The 25,447-nt window shown below is 40.1% G+C and overlaps 1 protein-coding gene across 8 annotated transcripts in view; it reads left to right on the top strand.

Annotated features, from left to right (window-relative positions):
- Positions 1–24,372, top strand: part of SRPK2 (SRSF protein kinase 2) — an 89,960-nt gene extending 65,588 nt beyond the window's left edge. For 4 of the 8 annotated variants that reach the window (XM_081927698.1, XM_081927697.1, XM_081927699.1 and 1 more), the window contains exons 6-17: positions 199–286; positions 1,687–1,793; positions 2,393–2,558; positions 4,554–4,579; positions 5,458–5,704; positions 6,342–6,830; positions 13,340–13,440; positions 13,538–13,645; positions 16,953–17,022; positions 17,678–17,770; positions 18,178–18,270; positions 22,787–24,372. In XM_081927698.1, the coding sequence (XP_081783824.1) occupies positions 199–286; positions 1,687–1,793; positions 2,393–2,558; positions 4,554–4,579; positions 5,458–5,704; positions 6,342–6,830; positions 13,340–13,440; positions 13,538–13,645; positions 16,953–17,022; positions 17,678–17,770; positions 18,178–18,270; positions 22,787–22,971 (1,773 nt within the window). In that variant the 3' untranslated portion in view covers positions 22,972–24,372. The other 4 variants (XM_081927700.1, XM_081927695.1, XM_081927696.1 and 1 more) reach the window with 3 other exon arrangements.
- The last annotated feature ends 1,075 nt before the right edge of the window (positions 24,373–25,447 follow it).

Genomic DNA, 25,447 nt, shown 5'->3' with positions numbered 1-25,447 from the left:
AAGCTTAGTGACTGAGTGTAAATGAAATTGCTTGTGTGTGTGTGTGTTTAATTTTGTGATTCTGTAAAACAAACATAGTAAGTAAAATTGCAGTTACCATGTAATATTTTTTAGCTGCAGTATCTTTAAAAATAACTTTACAGTTTTTTTTCAAACGGTAGTTTTAATTTAAGTGACTTGTTTCATTTCTTTTTTTAGGTTCGTGAAAGTGACCCTAGTGATCCAAATAAAGACATGGTTGTACAATTAATTGATGACTTCAAAATTTCTGGCATGAATGGCATACGTATCTTTTTTTTTCTTGCTGATTGCCCAGTGTCTTGATTTTAAAAGACAGGAAAACCTTTATGCTTTTTCAAGTAAAACACTAGGCTAGCAGGTAATTTTTTAAGACATTGGGTTGGCTCCAGACATAATATTCTGCAAATGGAAGGGCTTCTTCCATTCACATAGGGGATTCTTATTCAACACAGCCTTTGAACTGTAGGAAATGTGTATCTTCAATTATTTTTTATTCCAATGAGAAGTGGGAATTGGCAAAAATCTCACCCTGCCTCATTCCTCCAGCACTAATGGAACTTGGCTGAGTGCAAGTCTGGATCCAACCCAGAAATATTGTTGTTATTATTAGTGCATAACAGTGAAGGAAATACTGAAAATATTATATGGATATTTAGAATGAGCTGCTGTGGTAGACTTGAAAACAATGTGTATTTGAGAGGTGCTTCATGTTTGTTTATAAACCTGTAAGCTCTTCTCTTTATGGGGTTGTTTTTTTAAAAAAAATTAAGGCGTATCTGTTCTTTCTGTTGCTTTTATAGTAATTTATCTGTATATTTTTGTTGGTTTGGATTTTTAAAAAACATATTTCAGGTTCTGATCTGAACATAAGTTCAAACTCTAGTCTAGGATATTTGGCTTCTTCTGACAATGTTGACTCTGTGAAATTCGTATTAAATAAATTTTCCTTCCGCTCTGTAAAAATGGCCAACACATTATTTTAATAAATAAAAAAGTTGACTACAACCCAAAAATATTCCGGGCTTCTCTATTTTGCTGTTGCAGTTCCATGTTAAAATTAGCTATAAAAGAGTACACCCATTGAAGTTAATGGTCAGGTATCTGTGACCTGCTTAATTTTAGTGGGTCTCCTTTGAGAATGAGTTAGCAGGCTTACATTGATTTGGTTTTTCTGTTGAGTTCAAAATGGAATGACTGACCACTGCTAAAATATGTACAAGGTCAGTAAAGACATAATGTAAACCGGGATTAAGGAAAAGTGGTTGGAACTGAGCATTCCCACACACACGCCTTTCATTTCTCCAGGACAGTTCAATGTTACACTAGACCATTGCCTACCATGCTCTGAAACAGAGGGTAGGGAAGAGGAGCTTGATCCCAAAATAGGCTCTGTCAAAACTGGATGTGCTGATTATCTGATTCAACTGGTTTATGTATGCATAGCCCACCCATCTATGGATTGGTGAGACCATAGGAGATGCCCCAATTGCTAGTAGAAGATGGAAACCAAAATGCTTGAAATATATTCTTGGAAAACTTTCATTACCCAAGAACAAAGGATAATGTTCTCAGTTGAAATGTGAAATATTTTCTTGTGCGGTGGGCTTGTAAGGATGGTTAGAAAGTCATTAAATTACTTACGATTTATCCTTAATTGAATCTCAGATGTCTGTATGGTTTTTGAAGTACTTGGACATCACCTTTTAAAATGGATAATTAAGTCCAACTACCAGGGCCTTCCTATCCGTTGTGTGAAAAGTATAATTCGACAGGTAAGATGTTTAATGCAACAAAGCTACAAATGTGCTAATACTTCAGTGCTGCTTGCAAAATTGATAACTACCCAGCTAGGTTGATAGGACTACATTTTTTTAGAAATCTCTCTAAATCTGCTGTTGCATGTGATGCCTTCAATTACCTGCTTGATTAAATTGTTTAAGTCTGAACAATTTAAGTAGCAATTGCTTTAAAATATATCCTATGTGCATTTCATCTCATCACTTAACGGCACATAGCTGAAGTGAAAAATGCTTTTTCCACAAGAAGTTAGTTGCTGGAAAAGTGCCAGTTATTTTACTAAAACATATGCCATCTGATTGAAAGAAGAAAAAGGTGCCCTAATATTTTTATTAAGAATATTTTAGTCATCGTTTATGTGCATAATCCAACAAAGGGGTATAGCTAACAAGGCCAGTGGTCAGGGATGATGGGAACTGAAGTTCTGTGAACTAGATTAGTCATTTCTTTTCCCATATATATATGTATTTTAAAGTGATGTCCAAATGTAGCCTTTTGAGTTCTTGTGACGCAATGAGTGGAAGAGGCTTTCATTGTAATGAAATGATTCTTCCTTTTATTGGTTTGCAACCAGGTGCTGCAGGGTTTAGATTACCTCCACAGCAAGTGCAAGATCATCCATACAGACATCAAGCCAGAGAACATATTGATGTGTGTGGATGACACCTATGTGCGTCGAATGGCTGCGGAAGCAACAGAGTGGCAGAAAGCAGGGGCTCCTCCTCCTTCTGGCTCTGCAGGTAGGGCCGTACTTTTAAACGCTCAGTAAGTAAAAACAGATCGCATACTTGCCGCAGCAACATTTAATTAGTTTTAGTTAACGGGAATATTAAATTTAAACGTGGTTAATTTGAATGTTTAAGAATGTTATTAGCATATGAATAATGTATAAGAAGTGTTCATTTTAACGTAGCAAAACAATCCGAGTGCTGCAATTCTTCATATACTTCTGCATTTTGGGTAGGCAGAAAAACCGTAATTACAAGCTTTATTTATACTGGTTTCCTGCTGTTAATGCAACATTCATATGAGCTAACGTGAACATTTCCCCAGTTTCAAGTTTTAAACTGTGTTTTAGGTGTGCACTTTTATATAGTGAAACATTTTTAAAGACATTGCCCCCTGTATCCCACTTCCTCACACATGAAGGGGATTTCTTATATGTGCAGAGAGCGATATGTGCATCTATCTATCTATATCTATCTATCTATCTATCTATCTATCTATCTATCTATCTATATATCTATATCTATATCTATATCTATATCTATGGCTACATACAAATGAGACACCAAATAGGTCCCTTAGATTTCATTGCCTTTGAGCTGTGAAGCTGGGTTCAGTCCTGTCTGAAATGCATGAAGTCTTAATTAAATAAGCTGAACAAGCTGTACTGGTTTTCTTACTATTTTGTGTATTATTCAGGACATCAGTCAGTTACACTTTAAAAAGAAGAAGCAATTTGTCAGTTTGTCAGTGCCACCTTGCAATGGCCATCTCATACTGTGGACCGTATTAACTCCTCACACTTAATACATTATAATGTATCACATGGAGGTGGTAGTCTCTCAGAAAAGGCACGCATTCTGTAACATCTAAGTGTCATGTCAGGGTGTGTGCAGCCCTTTAATGTCTACTGGTAGCGCTGTTGTCTAAACCACAGAGCTTTGGGCTTGCTGATTGGAAGGTCGGTGGTTTGAAGCCCCGTGACGGGGTGAGCTCCCGTTGCTCGGTCCTGGCTCCTGCCAACCTAGCAGTTCGAAAGAATGTCAAAGTTCAAGTAGATAAATAGGTACTGCTCCTGCGAGAAGGTAAACGGCATTTCCATGCGCTGCCCTGGTTCGCCAGAAGTGGCTTAGTCATGCTGGCCACATGACCCGGAAGCTGCACGCCGGCTCCCTTGGCCAATAAAGCGAGATGAGCGTCGCAACCCCAGAGTTGTCCACAACTGGACCTAATGGTCAGGGGTCCCTTTACCTTTACTACTTATTTACTAAACTGAAGCCCCCAAAATTTAGCTTTGACTGGTTTGTAAGTGGAATATTTTAATAAGACAGTGGTACCTCGGGTTACGTATCCCTCTGGATATGTAATCTTCAGGTTGCAAATGCAGCAAACCCAGAAGTGTATACTTCCAGGTTTCGCCACATGTGCAGACGCGATCTGCGCACCCCATGCATGTTCAGAAGGGCGCCTCTGTTTACAGACTTTTTGGGATACAGAAGGCCTCCGGAACGGATCCCGTCCATAACCAGAGGTACCACTGTGCATTGTTTCCATGTTTCTTTTAGGTGGTATTTGGTAGTATTAGAATCTTAAAAAGTTTTTATAGTCTGTATCAGTAAAATGGATGTACTAGGAACTGGATTACTTACAAGCAAATAATTTAACATTGTAAGGTTGGAAAAGATTAATATTTCAATATTTTTCATCTTTTGTTAGTTCATGATGAAGAACTTTCTTAGGGCTTAAAACCTAAAACCCATTCACTGGCCGTATCAAGGTTGTAGAATCTCATATAAATTGTGCAGATTTTTCTTCTTCCTCTCCTCCTCCTCCTCCTCCTCCTCCTCCTCTAGACACTTTAGGTTGGATAAAGATGATCTAAGGTAGTATCTGTCCATCAGCCTCTCCTTAGAAGATGTTTCTGATTATTGCACAGAATTTACACATATCACTTCATAAATTGGACTCTTAAGTGTTTTGTTTCTTTCCTCTTTTATTTTCTTTTTTAGTGAGTACTGCTCCTCAGCAAAAACCCGTAAGTAGTCTTGTCTTATTCTTCTTGAGTATTCAGGTTTCCTGTTTAAAGAGTTGAAAGTTAAAATTGTTAGGATTTTAAATTTCATCCATGATCCTTACTTAACTACAGTTTTGGTTTATAAATAGGATCTTTTGTCTAAATTAATCTTGCATTACCTTTTCCTCCTGCATAACTGGGAGGAGGAGTTCTGAAACGTTCTTGTTTGCTTCTTCTTAACCATTCCATCCAAACTGACAAACTAAGGAAGACTTTAATTATGGTTAGTTTAAAAGAAGCCAAGTTCAAACCATGGTTTCTAAACCTCACTTGTTTAAGCTATAACCATAGTTTATTTTAATGATAAAATAAAGTACAGCCGTCACCTGCCTCACTTCATTTAGTGGGGGCACCTAGCAAAGGGCCCCTGAAAGTGAACTTTCGGGACTGGGCAGGGAGGCCAGTTATTTAGCAAGATACTACTTTAAAATCTTTATAAGTGTTTTACATGCTATAAACTTTTCATTGGGGGTTTAAAGGATAATCCTAGCACATTTAATTGTACCCAACAACTAACTTGTCTAGTGCAGATGGCAATATGTTCCATTTGTAGCCTAAAAGATAGGTATGCTGTGCTTGCAGTGGTTTATATAGAGAGAAATAATGGGGCCTCTCTATTCAGCTTGTATATCTTATGTCAGCAAAGCAATTATAGCTTGAGGCTACTTCATCCTCTGAATTGCCTCTTGAGTTTCAATTTTATAGAAAGTCAGTTGTGCAATACTATGCATTAGTGTTCTCACTTCACAGATGCTAGACTTTTTATAGGGTAACCTAACCTTCACATTGGAAGGCTGTAAGGATCAATAAATGGTAATTAGCTATGTTAAATTTCTTAGATTGGAAAAATATCTAAAAACAAAAAGAAGAAATTGAAAAAAAAGCAAAAGAGACAGGCTGAGCTACTAGAAAAGCGCCTGCAGGAAATAGAGGAACTGGAGCGAGAAGCCGAAAGAAAAAAAATAGAAGAAAATGTAACATCTACTGTATCGTCCAATGAACAAGAGGATGAATACCACCCAGAAGTCAAGCTAAAAACTGTTGAGTTAGAGGAGGTAGCAGATGAAGAACTTGGGAATGAGGATGGTAAGTGTTGGGTCTTCTTAAATTTTGATATAAAAGATGCAGTGTGTCCAGAGATGCTGTTGCAACGATGCTCTGAGCACCATCTGTTTTGTAGGCTGCCATCGGTCAGAGCCAAAGAACCATGAAACTCATTCCACGAGCTGCAAAAGGCTTTGCATGTCTTTTCTGCAAAGAGCAGACCCCCAATTCCATTCTGCAAGTAGAGGATGCTTTTTGATACGGAGGGCGTAAGGAACATGGAAATCAATAAGTGCCATTACTATTATGGTGCACCACCGGCTTAGCACACTAAGTTTTGTTCAGAGTGGTGCCAAAACAAAATGCTGAAGAGACATCTTTGTTGGAGAGGGCAACTGTAGAACTAACCAGCCATTGATATAAAAAAGTTTTTCCCAAGGTAATAGCATCCCTCCAGGCAAAAGCTATAGAAGACTATCTGCTCTATTTATATAAGCATAAATTTATGCAGTCCTTTACTTTGCCTTTGCTAACTCAGATGAAATAGTATTGTTACATAACATGTACTGAAACTGAAAATTCAAATGATACTTCATAATACTTACCCCACTTGGTTTTAAGAGGTCATAATTTTCTGAGAGAAAGTGTAATCTAGTCTTTATATATTTTAATCCCTAAGGTGAAACGGAAGATCAGGATGAAAAGGAAGATACAGAAAAAGAAAACACAGAGAAAGACGATGATGTTGAACAAGAACTTGTCAACTCAGAATCTGCAGATCCCACTTGGATAGAATCCCCCAAAACAAATGGCCACGTTATAAATGGTCCTTTCTTGCTGGAAGAACAGATTGAAGATGAAGATGACGAAGAGGAGGAATGCCCAAATACTGAGCAATATAATCTTGATGAGCCAAATGCAAAAAATGATTACAGCTATAGTAGCTCCTACGAACAATTTAATGGTGAATTGCCAAATGGACGTCATAAAATTTCTGAGTCGCAGTATTCTGAATTCTCGGCTTCCGTATTCTCTGGAGCTTTAGATTCTGTAGCTTGTGGTTCAGCTGTTTCTGAAGAATCAGCTGTAACTGAAAGAGACGGAAGTACTCCATCACATGATAGGAGCAGGACAGTTTCAGCATCCAGTACTGGAGACTTGCCAAAAAGTAAGTGTTTTGGTTTCAGAAATTTGTGACCATTTATCTAAAGCGTACCCATTTTTAATTTTTGCGTTGCTGTACTTGGCAGATATTTATTCACTGTAAAATGAGAGGGAGAGGGTAGAAAACATGTGGTCTTAAAAATATTTCTGTGTGCATATTGTTGAACTTTGCATTACATAACTGTTCTTTTGCCATTTTTAGAAGTGAGTTGCTCTCTTATTAGCACAGCACTGCTTGTTAAGCCTGGGAGCCACAAAACCATTTGTTTCCTATGTACCTAGCCTGCCTTTTGGGCTTGTATTTCTTAAACAACCTACCAAGTCATGTGGCAAATAATGGAGGGGGCATCGAGAAGCAGTGACATGATGTGAGGGCCTGCTGTGGAAATAATAAAGAAATAAACGAATCTCACTGGGCTTTTCCAAGCTCTTGGGCCTGCCTAAAGTAGCTCTTTGTTTGGATCCCATCTTACCGTTTGAGAAATATATCAGACAATAAGCTTTGCTTGTGCTGGTCTCCCATGATGTTAATTGATTTTGCTGCTTTGCAGGCTCTTCTAAGGCAAGGTTTTGTTGTTTTGAGAGTCCCCTCTTCTACCACTGGAAAAATATGCCCTCTGTGATTCTGGTTCACAACTATTTTAAGACAAGGATATACATTTAAGGCTGTTTATTTTCTCCTTGTTGTTTATTTCTGTCCTGACAAGTTTCACCAGTGTTAGATATTGGAACCATGCTAAAGAAACAGTATTTTAAAAAATAAAAATAAAAATTGGAGGCAGTAAAGCGAGCATTGCTGGGCAACAGAAGTGGTCAGATGTGGACGTCGGAACCCTTAGTGCTAATTGGAGACATACAGTTATCTATGAACCTTGATTTCCAAAAAGAGATCCTATTCAAAAAAATATCTGATATGCTGAGAAGCGGGATGTTTGCCAGATTACCAGACAATCTCAGCAGAAGGCTAAGAATCTTTGAGTGAAATATCAAGCTGTGCAGCACAACAAGACACTCCAGGAATTTCCAAAAGGCTTGCCTTGTGATTTGCACGCTATTCTGGATGTAAGTGCTTATGTGGTTGCTTTTTTGGGCATAGGAGGAAATAATTTTTTGTGTCCCTCCACACCTACAGAGAATTCAGAGCCACGAATCCAGTCCCAAAGCTTGAAAAAGAGTTCTGGACACAGGGAAGTCCATACACTTAATTTGCAACCTCAGTGCTTGACAGTTATAGTCTTCCTAGCAAAGAGTATCCTTAGCTGCACCTTGATGCCTCATGCTGGATGGATAATGTCCCCACTTTTTAAATACTCACTTCCAGTCTACAATTACAAAATAAAAGGATTTGAAGTAGTGAAAACATTGTAAGAAACGTAAACAGTTGTTCCAGTGATTTAATAAGGCAGCCAGTGTGCCTACCTCTTCCGTTGAGCCCTACATTTATCTAGTACTTGGGACAAGGATGTACATTTGTCTGCTAATGTCCCTATAATTGACCCTGACACAGATAAATGAGCAACATAGTCCTGGATAATCAAGCCAGCCTAATCCCAAGCACTGACTCGAATCTGCACTCCAGCAGGAAATCTAGGTAAGATCTTGTTTTTCAACAATTTCAGTTCCTCTTTGGTAGTGTTATACTTTTGGAAGGCTAGGGTTTTTGACTGGGAAGGGGATTTCAGTGGGGAAGTGGAGATGTTGCTAAAACGATTGCTTGGGGAGCTATTAAATATTCCCCCCTCAGAGTTTGAATAAACCTAATGAGTACCACTCTGAATAAGAGACAATAGAGCTGTTTTCTGTGGCCAGAGCTGGGATGAATTTACCTTTGAGGTTTGTTAGTCATGTAGGTGCGCTCTTGAATGTGTGCTGTGCTTTGTTTAAAAATAATTGGGGTGGAAAAGGATGGTGGGGGAAGAAGAATGCTTTAAAGATGTCTCAATAACTATCTTCATTACATCTAACACATGCCGTTTTCCATTTTCTTTTCCCTCCTACATGGTTCAACAGGTTGTTCAAAGGATATTAGTTGTAAAAAAGAGGAGCTTGGGCTGGCATGAGAACTGAAGTGAGCTAGCTAGGAACTGACAGAAGTCCTCTACCATGGAATAAACAAGTTTCACTAGCAACCCAAGAAGGAGTGTTGAGAACCGTTGGTCAAACAAAGGAAGAGAATAAAAGTAGAAGGAGACCTGGAACATGAATGAATGAATGAATGAAGCAGCAATGTTTAAGGACCTGGGGACTTGGTTTACATTCCACCAATCTTTCTTGGATCAGATGATAGAGGTCTGTGGCAAAGTACCTCCCTGCGCTTTGCAGCTTTAATTTTGGAGATGTGAGGAATGGATAGCCCTAATGAGAACACTAGTCACTCCATGTCTCCATATTCTTGTACAGCTGAGCCTCTTCGTGGGATTGAAACTGCTCTAGTAGCCCAGATCATAGTGTTGCACCACTGCTTTCATAATCGGCATCCCCGAAAAAGAAACTAAGGATACTTGGTGAAATACAAGAAACCGGAAGAAAAGGGTGGCATGGTCTTCAACAGTTGTGCATTTCATTCATTCAAAACACTTGAAGAATTATAAACTCCAGCTTTGTAAGCCACTGTTGCCTCAAATCAGCACGGTGCTAATGGAGGGCATATCATCAAGTGCATTTGTACTGCAACTTCATATTTATGTGTTTGTTAATGTGAGCTTAGCAGATATCCCAAATTAATAAGGTGTTTTTTAAAAAACAATGGTTGGAATTTGCAAAAAGTGCATAATATGTGGTCTTTGTTTGGACTTTGTATAACCTGATGGTAAAAGGGAAGCTACTCAGAATCTTGTTTTGAGCATGAAACTTGTTTTTATTCAAGTGACTGACACTTTAAAGAAAGATGAGATAGCCAATAATACAGTATGTAATGGCTTTGGTTTAGAGTGCTGTCGTCATTGTCATTCATTCTCAGCCAGGAGACAGAGATGGAGATGGGTTCTTTAGAACCCATTCTATCAACTGTGGTATGGAAGTGAGAGCCGCCTGTAGACAACAATGGAAAAATGTAGGAAAACCCAGACATAGGAGATAGCAGCATAGAGACCAGTTCATGCATTTTCTAACTCGAGTCCTATAACATATAAAAGACATATAAAAATGTGGTTTTAAAAGTGCTCAAATATTTTAAATTGCAGCACAGCTGCATGCAATTCAATGGAGCACAAAGTTTCTGCAGGCAGGTTAGATACGGGAGTTGGACTGGAAGTGTAGATTATTATTTGTTGTTACTTCAGAGATGTTTTCTACGGGAGATTTTGGGCTGCAAGGTCAAATTAGCTTCAAATCCATCTCTAACTTTCAGTATTAACAATGGAATAGATTGTTGAAAGCTACTCTTTCACCCACAGCACTTGTCCCAACTTGTAATATGGAGATTAGGGATTTTGGGAGAAGGAAGTTTTCACACAATTTTTGTGACACATCTGTAAAACTGATCCGCTGGTAATTTTTAGGATTATTTTTACTGTTGTTGTTTTTAAAATCGGGCAAATAATATTCAAGTTCATACCTTTTGATATTAAACTTGTGTTCTTAATTACTGTAAACACTTGGGCCAGAATAGGGCCCTACCAGCGCACAAAATTTTGGAACAGCTCTGGTGATAGTTAAGCCTATGATAAGCACACTATCTGTTGTTGATAATGAGGTAAAGGATTGTGTTTGCATTTGTTAGGCAATTTTCAGAATATTTGTAATTTCATCAAATTTAGAGGATATCTCATGAGGCGAGGAAAAGAAAAAAAGAGAGGGAGAGAAGGAATTTGCCCTATCAAGCATCTAACCCAGCCTTTCTCAACCTTGGGTCCCTAGATGTTGTTGGATTACAACTCCCATTATTCCTAGCATAGCCAGTGGTCAGGGATGATGGGAGTTGTAGTTCCAGAAATCTGGGGACCGGAGGTTGATAAAGGCAGCTCTAACTACTTATGGTCAAGATACTAGAACAGGAGATTGGGACTGGGAGATGCACCATGGAGTTTAAAACTCCCTTTGCCAGGATTGAAGAAGGACATAAACGAGAAAACATACCCCCCTCAATTGTCCAGAAACCCAATCACCCCTCTACATAGTAGTAAATGCATTCAGATTTAGGACTGGCAGCCTGGTAGGATCAGTTCTGCTTTATGAATAGTTTTGTATGAATAGCTGATAACTGGGGAGGTTTTAGCGCTTGTTTGGATTTTGTCTTAACAAGCTTTGCTTGAAAGGTGTATGTGGGCGTTGACAGTAGCTGGAAGTTTGTGAATAATGATTACACACATGTGTGGGTGTGGAATGTAGTCGGGTTTTGCAGCCACTGATAATAATTGTCAGTGAGCAAACAGATTCTGAAAATAGATATCGTCAGATTGATGAATTCTGAGAATTAGAATAATCAGGGAACAGTTGATCTAGTGTTAGGTGATAGAATAATCCCACTCAGAAGTAGTTGCTCATCAAGGGTAAGACAGATCAACATTGTAAGTTCATAAATTTAAAACTCAAGTTTTGTTCAGGGTTCACCACGCCAGGGATCACCAGATTCTCCTTGGCTAAGAGCTAAGATGATCAGAAACTAAAGTTCTCTTTCTGTAAGCTCCACCCCAAGCTATTACAGTGGTACCTCGCAAGACGAAATTAATTCGTTCTGCAAGTTTTTTCGTTCTGCGAGTTTTTTCGTCTTGCGAAGCACGGATTCCCTGGGTATGAACGGTTTTAAGAAAAAGGAAACAAACTCGCAAGACGTTATCGTTTTGCGAAGCAAGCCCATAGGGAAATTCGCCTTGCGAAGCAACTAAAAAAACGAAAAACTCTTTTGTCTTGCGAGTTTTTCGTCTTACGAGGCATTCGTCTTGCGCCAGTTGCTCAATAATTTTACTGAGAGGAGCACCTGCATGGTAAGGGCCTGACAGAGGTCCCATGCATCTCTTGGGTTACCAGTTGGTTATCCGAAACTTAGATGGCAAAGAGAGAGGAAAAACAAAGAAATCCTTCTCACTCTATTCTTCTTAATATATTGCCTTAGTTTGCACACAATGTAGTTATTAAACAGTTGCTTGGTTCTATATGTGAACAGCTCAGTATCTTAACTATGGTTTGCTTACTGCCAACAAACTATAATCTGAAGCCATTGTTTGCTGTTGGCTTACAAACATTGGCTTGTTTGAACTATGGCTTGGTGACGTGTGAACTTTACTTACCCATGGTTTGTTTGGCCATCCTCTTCCAGAAGCTCACCAAGCTAGAGATGCATGAGGCAAGAGCAGCTTGAAAATGAATCAAACTTTGAAGAAGCAAGCCATAGTTTGCTTGATTGTCTAAGGGACAACTTGTGATTAACTGCTGGTTTGTTGAACAAACTATGACTTAGCATTACATGTGACCCAGGCTAATGTCTACTATACTGAATGACAACAGCTTTCCAGCGTTTCAGATATAACAAGCCTTTGCCAGTCTTACCTGGAGATACCAGAGATTGTACCTGGGACCTTTTGCATGCAATTACGTGCTCTACCATTGAGCCACCTATGGATTCAGTACTACCTTCTCTCTTCTGGATTCCTAAAATATCAGGAGTCGCAAAAAGTTTTTTTTTCTGCTACAGGGTGTCTTTTCATTCCATGGATACTTTAGAAATATGAAACACGCGGGGCTTAACTTTTGTCCTTGCAGTAATCATTTAAAGCTGACAAGTTGCAGAGCAAGATGAACGTGTTGTATCTTGTACAAGATATTGCTTGCCCCTAAATCAATTCATACGCTGTGCTGTGCTGCAGCAGACTTTCAGGATACTAGTGTGCTATATCTGTGACTAACCTGATTTTTGCTTAATAAATTTCCCCTTGAATGCTGTGTGTTGGTTTACTTTGTAAGGGGGGTGGAACAGTGTGAAATGATAAGCAATATAAGTGTTGTCAGAAGAGGCTATTCTAGGCAAGTTTTCATTCTGCCAAATTACAGTGGTACCTCGGGTTACATATGCTTCAGGTTACATACCCTTCAGGTTACACACTCCACTAAGCCAGAAATAGTGCTTCAGGTTAAGAACTTTGCTTCAGGATAAGAACAGAAATCGGGCTCTGGCGGCGCGGCGGCAGCAGGAGGCCCCATTAGCTAAAGTGGTGCTTCAGGTTAAGAACAGTTTCAGGTTAAGTATGGACCTCCGGAACGAATTAAGTACTTAACCCGAGGTATCACTGTATATACGTTACTAGCCATTTTGAAAGTGTCTTTAATATTATAATGTATAACAAGTTACCACCCTGTGTAAGTATGGGGTGTAAACAGTGAAATTCTCCTTTGTACAGGCATAATTAGCTGAAGATATTGATGGCAAGTGGGATAGAGCTTCATGGCTATTTTCCACTTAATAGCATAAATTGCCACTCTTTGCTGTACCTGAAGAGCCCAGTAGAATCACATTAAGGTGGAAACTGAGTTACATGCCATTGATACTAACTCTTACTGCTTCTTTGCTTGTAATAGCAAAAACCCGTGCTGCCGACTTACTGGTGAATCCTCTGGACCCAAGAAATGGAGATAAAATTAGAGTTAAAATTGCTGACCTGGGCAATGCTTGCTGGGTGGTAAGTATAACTTATTTTGTGTGCCTTAAGACTTTGCTCTTTGGTCTACCACCTACATGCTAATGTTTCCTTACCACTGCTGTCTTTTCCCTTTTAGCATAAACACTTCACAGAAGATATCCAGACACGGCAGTACAGATCAATAGAGGTTTTAATAGGAGCAGGTTACAGCACACCGGCTGATATCTGGAGTACGGCCTGCATGGTAAGAACGAGATTGCAGTGCCTCATTGCTACGCTGCTCATTTGAAAATACAGCGAGATTATTCAGATTTCTGACCAAGTTGTTAAATGGAAAAAGACACGATGGTAATAGCTCAAGTGATTATAATTGTGAATTGCTGACTGGTTATGTTCTGAAGCATTGGCCTGGATCTAAAGAGCTACTTAAGGTGTGCCCAGCTGAATATTTCAAATGTCTGCTGTGCAGCGGATTCCCCTGCCCACATGACAAATGACATTTGAAACCCCTCTTCCGTTTTTGCTTGGTTTATGCTGCAAAGTTTCAAGTCCACAGATGGTGCTTTATAAATAATTACATTGGCTTGCAATGCAGTAGCATTATATTGGAGTGTAAGCTTATATTTTCAAAGCTAAATGTAGAAATTAAACTGCAATTTGTTTGGTTCAGAATGATTCATAAATTGTATTTCATGTATTGTTCTGTTCCCAGTGATTTCAGTGTCACCTATAACAAATGTAGGCTTGCAGCTAAAATTATGTAAGTGGATTTGTTACCATATCTGTGTTTCCCAAATGTAATGTCTGGTAGGCAAATATGTACAGTTGTGCTAAGTCAGGCCGGAAAGATCTAGGAGTAGACTTAAGGCCTTCCATTTATGTTAGGCCTTACCTGCATAAGTTTTGCTTTTTACCCACAAGTGGCTGTTGAATTTATTCCATCTCCTTGCATGGGATCCTACAATCTATGTAAATATGCAGTGAGAAATGCAAAGGGACAAACTCTTCTGCCCACCATCTGCTGCATAACAAAAAGATGTGTTGTGAGTTGGACGTAGGGCAGGTATAGACACAATGGCTAACCTTTTGCTCACGGAGTGGAATCAGGCTATAGTCTCCCTCTCTTCTGAAGTGTGCTGCGTCACTGTGAAGAGACCTGATGCTCTGAAAGCTTCTCTTTTGACAGGGTTCTTCACAATAGCCGAAGAGTCAGCACATCAGTCAGCAGACTCTCAAACTCTTCTGTTTACCACAGTGTTGCCCTGTGCTGTGATATAGATGCCAATTTTTGTGCAAAGTCGGAGCCATGTTATCCATATAGCACACTAGATTTTTGTGAATGGTTGCGTTGCCATTGAAAATGCCTAGATGGAGATTTGTGGCAAGCATTGCTTAGTTTCTCCTAGTTCATTTCTCACCCTCTTAAGAAGGAACATGGTTTACCTGAACGGGCCCTGGTTACAAAAACCTGTTCGGTAACTGGGAATGCACATAAGGTTGGTTTGCCATGATACAAGTGCAGACTTGGATCTCTTCTGCTGTTTCTACTCTGTACATGTGGTATGCGCCTTGTGGGTGTTACTGGGAGCCCCTGTCTGCTTAGTGGTCAAAGCAGAGGCCATCGATCTCTCCCCACCCTGTCGGGGAGGAATATAATGGCAACCGCTGTGACAAAAAAGCAGAATTGGGCTGAATGTGTCAGAAACTACACTGTCATTGACTACGTCCCTGTTATTTTATGAAGCTGTGTTTTGCTCATATGAAAGAAGGGGAAAGAGGTGTTTCCCTGGGGAAAGGACTGCACAGTCCTGTGAGGTATGTCATTACACCAGCTGGAAATCCATGATGTATAGGAATTCGCCACATCTGCCAGTAGTTTGCCTGTGCCACTGCTGGGAACGGGAGTGAGAACTGTGAGAGTGAGAATTGCCTATCTTTATTCAGACTCTTTGGACTGAAGCCAGGGCAAACGATTGTGATGATCCCAGCTCCGCCCTCAGACTCTCGTTGGTGCATTAATATATTCATTGGCCATTGAGAAAGAAGATAACGTACTGTACATAGCTATTTTCGTTGTTACATTTGTGCATCTGCCTTGGCTCCTAAATAATTTTTCAGATAATTGAAAGATAACTTAAAGAAACTAACACAACCACCCGCGTAGGGTATATTTGTTTATTTTTAAGTTACAAACAAAACACAGTTTAGGCATGCACCGGTAAAGAAGATACTAAATTGTGTGGTCCAATGCCAGTCTGCCAACGGGATGGCCAGACAAAGGGAGAATGCTGTTGAATAGTGAATTCGCGTCTTGTTTTTATGTCCCCAATACTTTGCATAGGCCTTGCTTCACAGTAACTGCACAGAGCACATGTGTCTCAATGGCTGTGCTCAGGATGAAGTTGTGAGATAGAAAATAGCCTTGACCCCGAGGTTTCTGGTATTTTAATAAATGAAGAGAAGGAATGCTCAATTCTAACCTAATGAAAATGGTTGCTCTAGCTGCTGTTGTTATTTTCTTTTAAGGTGGTTTAAGTGTGCTTGTTTCTCTCATAGACTCATAGAATTGTAAGTTCCTCCCTAGAAACAGTAGGAACTTTAAGGGGGCTAAGGGTTTGTGGCGAAGGAATCTCAAAACTGCCACAAAATAGCAATTTTTGTTTGGTTCCTTGATACTAATATTATTACTATTATTTGTTAATTTATGTACCACCCTTCATCCAAAGATCACAGGGAGGTTTACAATATAAAAGCACAAAAATACATAACATAGCATAGCAACAAACAAAATAATACCCCCCCCAACACAGTTTAAAAGGACGCAGATTGTTTAATTAGCAAAAGGCCTGGGAGGGGAGGAATGTTTATTCCTGGTGCCTAAAGATATGTAATGAAGGAGCCAGGCAAGCTGCCTTGGAGAGAGCATTCCACAAACAGGGAGCCACTGCAGAAAAGGCGGTTCTTGTGTTGCCACCCTCCAGACATTTTGAGGGGGCACATGAATAAGGGCCTCAGATGATGATCGCAGGGTCCAGGACGGTTCACATATAGAGAGGTATCCTTGAGTTATTGTAGTCCTGAGCCATTTAAGACTTTTTAGGTCAAAACCAGGACTTTGAATTGTGGCTGGAAACTGATTGGCAGCCAGTGCAGTCCGGCCAGGATTGGTGTTATATGCTCAAACTGTCTTGCCCCAGTGAGCATTACGCAGTTAAGAGTGTTGTGTAAAAATAGTCTTAGCAGGCAAAGTGTTTTCCAGATTCTGTTGTTTTGGTTTGGTTTTGTTCTTTTGCTATACAGAGACAATGGGCATGAGTGTGTGTGTGTGTGTGTTAGGGAGAGCTTTGCATCACTTAAAAGTACAGAGTGGCTGTTATGTCCATATTTCCATGCTACTGCAAGGGAGACTCCCAGAAGGAGATTACAATATAGCAATTTCAAAGGGAATTCCCCCTCTCCCTGTTCTGTGCATTTAAAATCATTATCACCTGTAGAAATAAGTCTGAGGCTGTCTCACCTGGACCCCCCATCAATATCTTGTTTTATTGTAGGCATTTGAGCTCGCGACTGGCGATTATCTGTTTGAACCGCATTCTGGTGAAGACTATTCCAGAGACGAGGGTATGTATCTTTTTAACGTCTTTGTATTTCCCTGCGCCTCTTTATATACTCAGAAGAATGTGAAGAGGCCTTTGTTTATTTGCTCAAGTAGTCTACTGACAGAAATGTTCTGATTTTGGAATATAAAACACCACATTTTTTCTCTTTAGTTTAAAGTCCCGCCAGTAGCAGTAGGTGGGCAGTCTCCCCGCAGCAGACACAGCCCCTTTCCCTAAGCCTTGGAAGAAAAGATTAATCTCTTGTAAGATCTGCATCTGAGTGTGGGACCTTTGAAACACGATTGCAGCATTTTGGAAACAAAACTGACGCGTGTCTGTTTGTGAAAGCTGATTACTAAATTAAAAGCAAGGCAGCAGCTACAATTAACTCCGGCTTCCATCTGTGTACCTGTCCATTTTCCACGCTTGTTTGCTTGTTACGTCCTTCGCAGCAGTAACAACACTGGCATCAGTTACTTGGCTTTCCTTTCAAAGTGCTACGAGCGATGCCAGTCTTTTGCTGGCCGTGAAACCTCCGCATGGGTTTTCTGCAAACATTGTTGTGTTCGGAACTTTTTTTGGAATTTTTAACTAATTCCAGTTTCTTTCCTCCTCTTTTTACCCCGTCCTCTCCCTTGCCCTTCCCATTCCTGTGCCCTTTCTTCTTTCCTTCATAGACCACATAGCACACATCATAGAGCTGCTAGGCAATATCCCAAGGCACTTTGCTCTTTCTGGAAAATATTCTCGGGAATTCTTCAATCGCAGAGGTAGTACCTCTTCTTTTTGAAAGGTGCCGTGATGCAGACAGAAGTGGACTGGCAGTTGCTCAGTGTAGCCTGTACAGCTGACATACACTTTGCAAGATGACACTGCAAACAATTTCTATTTGCAAAACAAAAGCTGGAAAAAAGCAGCAGCGTTGACAGATTGTTTGTTTCACTTTGCGAAAAACAAACAGTGCAGTCACCTTGTAATTTATTTCTTTCGGCAAAAAGAATTCCCCCCCCCCAAAATTGTGAATAGCTTTCACCCTCACACCGAATAGCATTTCTGCTTTCTTTCAATAAGGACTCATCTGTTTCTGTCTGTACCGGGCCAGTGTTGGTGTGTGCATGCAATGTATTGATTAAACTGTTGTATGTTTCTGTTTTGCTGGAAATGTTCTCCAATGCAGATCACATAGCATTGATCATTGAACTGCTGGGGAAAATCCCTCGAAAATACGCTATGTTGGGGAAATATTCCAAGGAGTTTTTCACCAAAAAAGGTAACAGTAGTTCTGCAACCCTAATTTAAACTGTTGCTCTTTTCAAAGAAGACACTGAACACTTTTTAATGGGTAATGAAGAGTCTGGCTGCTTTTAAACATCATGTTAAAGAAGATGTGTAAATGTTCTCCATTTTTAAGAGGAGCAGGGAATTCATATTTATTTATTTTATCAGGTGTGTTGAATATCCAAAATATTGGGCTTATATATCTGCTTAGTGTTCCATTTATTCTATCTGAAATCAATAAAGGAAAGAATTTCGTTTCCTAGCATCACTGAAACAAAAAGAAAACACATTTAAGATGCCCTGTGCCTTCTTAACTTGAATACTTGAATAGCTGTAGCAAGTTAAAAAAAAAAGTTCAAGCGCTAACCACAAAAGATATACATTCTGCTCATGTCCTGAAAATACTGTATCTAGAAATGATATAACCATTTGAGAAGTCCGTGCTCAAAGCGCTGTTGCTTTTCCACAAGAACAACAAGTATTTTGACATCTTTTGCATTTTATGTTGTCATTTGGATGCTTTTGGTTTTAGAGGTTCTGATGCACAGGAGGTACAAAAGTCAGTAGAGGAAGTTTAGCAGAGGAGAGTCAAAAGTTCAGCCTAGGAATTTGGCAATTAAATACAACTAGCCAGGACTCCACTCTCTGTTTGATAGGTTGGGAGAGGGAAGTAAAAATACTTCAAAAGCCTTTTCTCAAAAACCGTTAAACTCAGATTTTAAGTAAAATCATAGCTGTTTGCTGTGTTAAAAAAATACTGATACAGAAATGCATAGGCCTTTGAAGGATACCCATGCATGGCCCTGTGTAACCCTGAGCTGAATTAGCTGTTCTCAGGTCCTCCACATCTGCGTTGTGTAGGTGTCCTACATAAAATCAGATTACATAGGACATGTGAAGAATGAATAATTTCAGGGAATTAATGTTTTTATTATCAAACTGTAGTGCTTCTTATATTTCTTTCTGGCAGTTCTTTGAACTATAAAAGGCAATCTTTGGCACAATCCACTGGGAACTTGTACATTATATAATTGATAAAGAGCATAGATGTGCTTTGCACATATTGCTTTGCTCTAGAATCTAGCTGTGTGGAAGGTGGTTGTTGGATAGTGAAAACTAGAGGCGTAAGAATTCATGTGGTAAACATTCAAACAGGGTTTCAGTTAGGCAAGCAGGCAGTGTCTAATTTGATTCTGAGAACATAAGGGGCAAGGGGAGGCCTGGATGTTCTCTCTTCAAACCAGGATCAACACTTATCAGATAAGGTAAAAAAAAATAATAAATATTAAAGGACCCCTGGATGGTTAAGTCCAGTCAAAGGTGACTATGGGGTAGTGCACTCGCCTTGCTTCAGGCCTAGGGAGCCGGCCTTTGTCCACAGACAGCTTTCTGGGTCATGTGGCCAGCAGGACTAAACCACTTCTGGTGCAATGGGACACCATTTTGAGTGCCAGAGCGCACGGAAACTCCTGTTCACCTTCCTGCCGCAGTGGTACCTATTTATCTACTTGCACTGGTGTGCTTTCAAACTCCTAGGTTGGCAGAAGCAGGGACAGAGCAACGGGAGCTCAGCCCGTCATGCAGATTTGAACCTCCGACCTGCTGATCAGCAAGCCCAAGAGGCTCAGTGGTTTAGACCGCAGCGCCACACTCTGTTAAGTGTGTTGAAGCAGATTATATTGTTGTAATCCTTAAAACATTCTTCTTGCAAAGCAAATCAGGATGATTATCTCAATATTGTTGATGTGGGGGGAAATGAGATCTATCGAGTTCATGGCAAGGTTTTTAGTTTGGGGCTTCCTCATTTGTAGTTTTATCACTTAGCCACTTAGCTAACGCTTATGATGAACGCCCCCCCCCTTTCCTGTCTTCAACAGTGTGTTTCCTCTCTCTCAGTTACACTGCATTCTGCAGTGACATGGCGGATGAGAGGGGTGGTTGAGAGGAGAGGTTGTGAAGCCATACATAGAGATCAAAATTCAAATGTCCTTCTGGGCATACTGTACCTTGAGAATAAGCTCTGCTGAAACAAATTAATCCGTTTTATGAACAGAGCTGTTTCCGCTTTGAACCAAGCATTTCATGAGTTTCATGGGTAGCTCAGAGAAATTTGAACCAAGAAAGAGGGTGGAAAAACAGGTGAACCACAACTAAGGGTATTCTTTGATACCTAGGTAAATGGGACTGTCATTTTCTCCAGAGAAAAGTAAAAGAATGAAAGAGATGTATTTTGCTTGAAATAAGTTGAAGACAGAAACCTGGTTGTATATTGCCCCCTTGTGGCTTTTATCTTTTCAGCAAACTAAATTTCTTGAAATGCTTTTCTATATCTTATTGCGTAATTGAAACATGTTGTTGTTTAGTCTTTTAGTCGTGTCCGACTCTTTGTGACCCCATGGACCAGAGAACGCCAGGCACCTCTGTCCTCCACTGCCTCCCGCAGTTTGGTCAAACTCATGCTATATACAATGACACATTGCCAAGAATGCCGAATTCCCTTGTATAATTATACCCGGAGGGATGTATACCCAAAGGTTATCCTGTTCGTTACACTTCCTTAACCTGTTGTCAAAGAAGAGATGAGCAACAATACAATACTGTCTTTTCAAGGGCCTTGATTTGCCCCTGCAGCCTAAGGAAAGATGCTTGGCTCCCTTTAACCATGTCCCTTTGTTAAGGTTTCACACCAGTGCTGAATTCTTCCCTGTAATGGAGTCCTGAGATGCAGCCAGGTGGACGGGGTATTAATAATAATAATAATAATAATAATAAAGTGAAACCTATTTTGAAGGCCATGCACTTACTCATTCAAATGCTCTAACCCAGACTGCCTCCTGCTGCCTCCTTGGGTCTTCCACTGCAGTCCTCTGCTGTTTATATTAGTGCTTCAGCCTCTACCCCACCACCAATCCGAAACAATCTAATTCTTCGCTTCTTCAGCTGCAGTGCAGCTGTTCCTTCAACTTGCTAATGACTTTTGATGTTACCTACTGCAGAACCCCCTTTGGCCTGCCAGGGTGTCCATTTCGGCCCACGGGGCCATTTCCCCAAACCATAGGTGCCTGTCAATCAGCTGATGTTCTCCAGTGCCTGATCTTTTTAAAGTCTACAGCTTACACCTGGGGCAAATGCCAACAGTGTCCTTCAGCTCTCTATATTGGACATACAGGCCAGACCTTACGCCAAAGAATAAACGGACATAAATCTGACATCAGGAATCACAAGACAGAGAAACCAGTAGGAGAACACTTCAATCTCCCAGGACATTCTATACAAGATCTCAAAGTAGCTGTTTTACTACAAAGGAATTTCAGAAATAGACTGGAAAGAGAAGCTGCTGAATTGCAACTTATTACCAAACTTAAAACCATGGAGAGACCTGGTCTGAACAAAGACATTGGATTCTTATCTCATTATACATGACAAAGCCATTTTTCACCTTCTCACCCCTTGCTTTTTCCTGTAAGACCTATTGCAGTCGTTAAGAGTCGTCAACAGGCTCATCACAGCTATCTGCCAATCACCCATTCCCACCACTCTTCTGAGTAATACCCCTCCCCACCTTCTCACTATATAGAAGGGTCTGGTAACTTCTGTTTCAGTGTATCTGAAGAAGTGTGCATGCACACGAAAGGTCATACCAAGAACTAACTTAGTTGGTCTTTAAGGTGCTACTGGAAGGAAATTTTTTATTTTGTTTTGACTATGGCAGACCAACACGGCTACCTATCTGTAACCTGGGGCAGGCAATTTCTGACCCTAGGCCTAATTTCAAAAGTTCTCTGCAAACAATAGAATAATACAGGCTTCCTCAACCTTGGCCCTCCAGATGTTTTTGGCCTACAACTCCCATGATCCCTAGCTAGCAGGACCAGCAGTCAGGGATGATGGGGATTGTAGTCTCAAAACATCTGGAGGGCCGAGGTTGAGGAAGCCTGGAATAATAGAATTGTAGAGTTGGAGGGTCATTTAGTCCCACCCCCATAAGCCACACACTCAATAAGATGAGTCTTCTGCCAAGAGCGATCTGTCCTTTCCCCAGCAGCCCATTTGGCAGGCAAGAAGAGTGGGAGAGACAGAAGAGGGCTGGTCCCACACACTCATGGATCTTAGCCTACCCATTACTGGCTTTGGTCCTGCCACAATGCAGATTTCACAAAATGGCCTTGAGGAAATGCAGTCCTCAACAGAAGAAAAAGAATGTCCTCGCATGTTCACAGGTTTGGGGAAAAAAAATCCGTTCAAAGGTGTGTATGTATGAAATATGTGTTTTTGATCAAACGTTACCTAACTTGATGAATTGTATATAGGATGGTCCCAACACCCCAAAAGAATGAACATAGGTACGAAAGCGTCTTTATTGTTGTTGCCTACTGAATAACATTTCCATGGCCAGGCTAAATCTTCCTGGATGTGCTCCCTGAGAATCGAGACTAGTATCAGCAGATCTAATTATTTTTCTTCCTTTCCCTCCCCTCCCCTCTTTCTTTAAAAAAATAAAAATACAGGAGAACTTCGACACATTACCAAACTGAAACCTTGGAGCCTCTTTGATGTTCTTGTGGAGAAGTACGGCTGGCCTCAGGAAGATGCCGCGGAGTTTACAGATTTTCTGGTTCCTATGCTAGAAATGGTTCCGGAGAAGAGAGCCTCAGCTGGCGAATGCCTTAGGCACCCTTGGTTGAATTCGTAGTAAAATCTCCAGACACACCGCTGGGCCAGCACCCGCTCTCCCCTAACATCAGACTTAAATGGTGACTGTTATAAATTCACTTAACAGGATCATAAATGAGCTGGCTTCAACCCAGATCTTTATTTTGCTTTGAGGTACTGTTTGATATTTTGCTTTTTGTGCACCTGTGCTCCTGGGAGGAGGGTAGTCTTTTTGTCTTCAGCTAGTAGTTTTACAGACTCTCTGCAGAAAAAAAAAACACTAATGTGTCTTTAAGCATTGTTTCTTGTGTTGTGTGGCATTCAGACATCAACTTTTTCAACAGAACATCCTTTATTCTCCCTTCATGTGTTTTGGCAGGTTTTGTAACTATTTATGGAAAATATTTTAGCTGAGTATTATATAATTTACAAGTGTGAGACATTATCAAGTCAGAATTGAGAAAAAAACATACAGTTCTTTGGGCAAAGGGACATTGTTCTTGTAAAATAGTGTATGTAAATGCACCTTGTAAATGTTTATTTCCATTAAAAATGGGACGGGGACACAATTTTCAGAGTAAAGCTATTAAATCGAGAGTGACTTGTAGTGTACAAATTGCATGTAGTGGATTTCAAACTGCTTCGGGAGTTGCAAAAACTTTCCTTTCTATAGAGGTGACCACATTTTTCCTGGAAAGGAAGTGGCTCTAATTTGCAAGATTTCATTCTCCAGGAGACATCTTGAAGGAAGGCTAAAACTTTCAATTCAAAGGACAAATGGACAAAATAGATCTAAGTGCTTTTTAGAAGAAGTGTCATTTGCTTTACAGTTGTGAGGTAAGGGCATGGAAACTTGGCACTGTTTTTTTCATAAGGATGGTTTTTGTGCTAGGCTTAAGAATTTGAAGAGCACATGTACAGCATTTTTCATGCAGAATTATTAACATTGGATGAAAAAAGGTGCTCCGCTTGAGGAAAAGGGACAGAATAAATGCAAAACCTACATTACAGTGAAAGACCATGCACCTTCCATACATAGCTTTACATGTTTCTAAAACAAATTGCACTAGCTTATTTTCCCCCATGAATTGACATACCGAGGAACTAATATTCCTTTGTAAGTTGCACACAAAATTTTAAGTGTTTTCATACGAAAAAGCTAAGTAGATTCCAAAAGAGAACTCATAGGCAATACAGATTTTAGAATGTAAAATATGGAGGTGTATTTTAGCCTCTTTTAGAAGTCAGTGGAATGAATGTAAATTTATTTCTGGTTTTACACTTTGATTATGGTGCCACTTTTTCTTGACTTTGTCCATTTTAAATTTATTCACATGCCTTTGCAATAACTAGATTGTGAGACAATACCCCCGTGTTGTAACAATAACCAATTGTTTGAGGTGCTTGCAGTTGTCTTATTAAAGTGGTTGTTTTTCCAGAACTGTGCTGCTCCCTGGAATGTTTTGATAGCCGTGAATTCAAATGGTTCCCTAGAGTCATCTATTCCCTGGAAATGTCCTCCAGTGCCAACTGCTGCATAAGATTTTCCCCTTTGCCTTTTCAAATGCTTCATTTTGAAGAAAAGAGCAGCCTAAAATGATAACAGGCATGTACTGCAAAATCGCTGCTCAAATCACATGTGCCAAAACCAAAGAGCTGGCCTTGTTTAATGCAGCGGCTGTATATGCGTCACTAGTAACCAAGGGATACTTCCAATTGCAGAGGTCATTTGCAAAAAGCATTTGTGGCAAGTCTCTTAACTTATTTCAGGTTACAGGACAAGGAGAGGCAGGGCTGTTCGCAGATGTTCAAATAAATGGTTTAATTTAACTGTTTCATATAACGTAAATCTGCAAAATTTAAAAGTAGATCAATAGCCCTACATTCTTCTCAATAGGTGGAAGAAATCCTAATCAAAGAAGTTAACTCTATAGACCTGTTGACAGAAGTAACAGCACTGACTAATCATAGAATTGTTGCAAGGGACCACAAGGGTGATCTAATCCAACCCCTACAATGCAGGAATCTTTTTGCCCAATGTGGGACTTGAAACCACAATCTTGAGATTAAGAGTCTCATGCTCTACCAACTGAACTTCCTTCAGTGTTAGGCTCATATATGGGACGCAAGCAGGAAAGATTTATTGGAGAGCTGCTTTACAAAACCTCTAACATTACATTCTGTATGCAGCCCCAGATCTATTTGCATCCTGTACGGGATGGTGACAACATAGCTCCTGTAGACACTGGGGTGGAGGAGGAACTTTTTTAGCTTGCAGTCTCTTCCATATCCTCATTATTAGTTTGCATAATATATTCTGCTTCTCCCAGTATGTGCATTGATGCATAATTAATCTTTGATACAGAATCTGAATTAAGCATAAAACCTCCCCAAGCACAGCCCCTCTCCCTTATAATCTCCTATGTTGAGAGCCCTACACTCCAAAACACACTTTGAACCTATAGCTGCCCTCTCTCCTATTGTTGCAGTCAGCTGGAAGGAATTTTAGCGTAAGC

Source organism: Podarcis melisellensis (genome assembly GCF_964234715.1).
Source record: "Podarcis melisellensis genome assembly, chromosome: 10".
In the NCBI taxonomy this organism is placed as follows: domain Eukaryota; kingdom Metazoa; phylum Chordata; class Lepidosauria; order Squamata; family Lacertidae; genus Podarcis; species Podarcis melisellensis.
The sequence above is the reverse complement of the archived record's forward strand: the minus strand, read 5'-3'. Positions and strand labels throughout refer to the sequence as shown.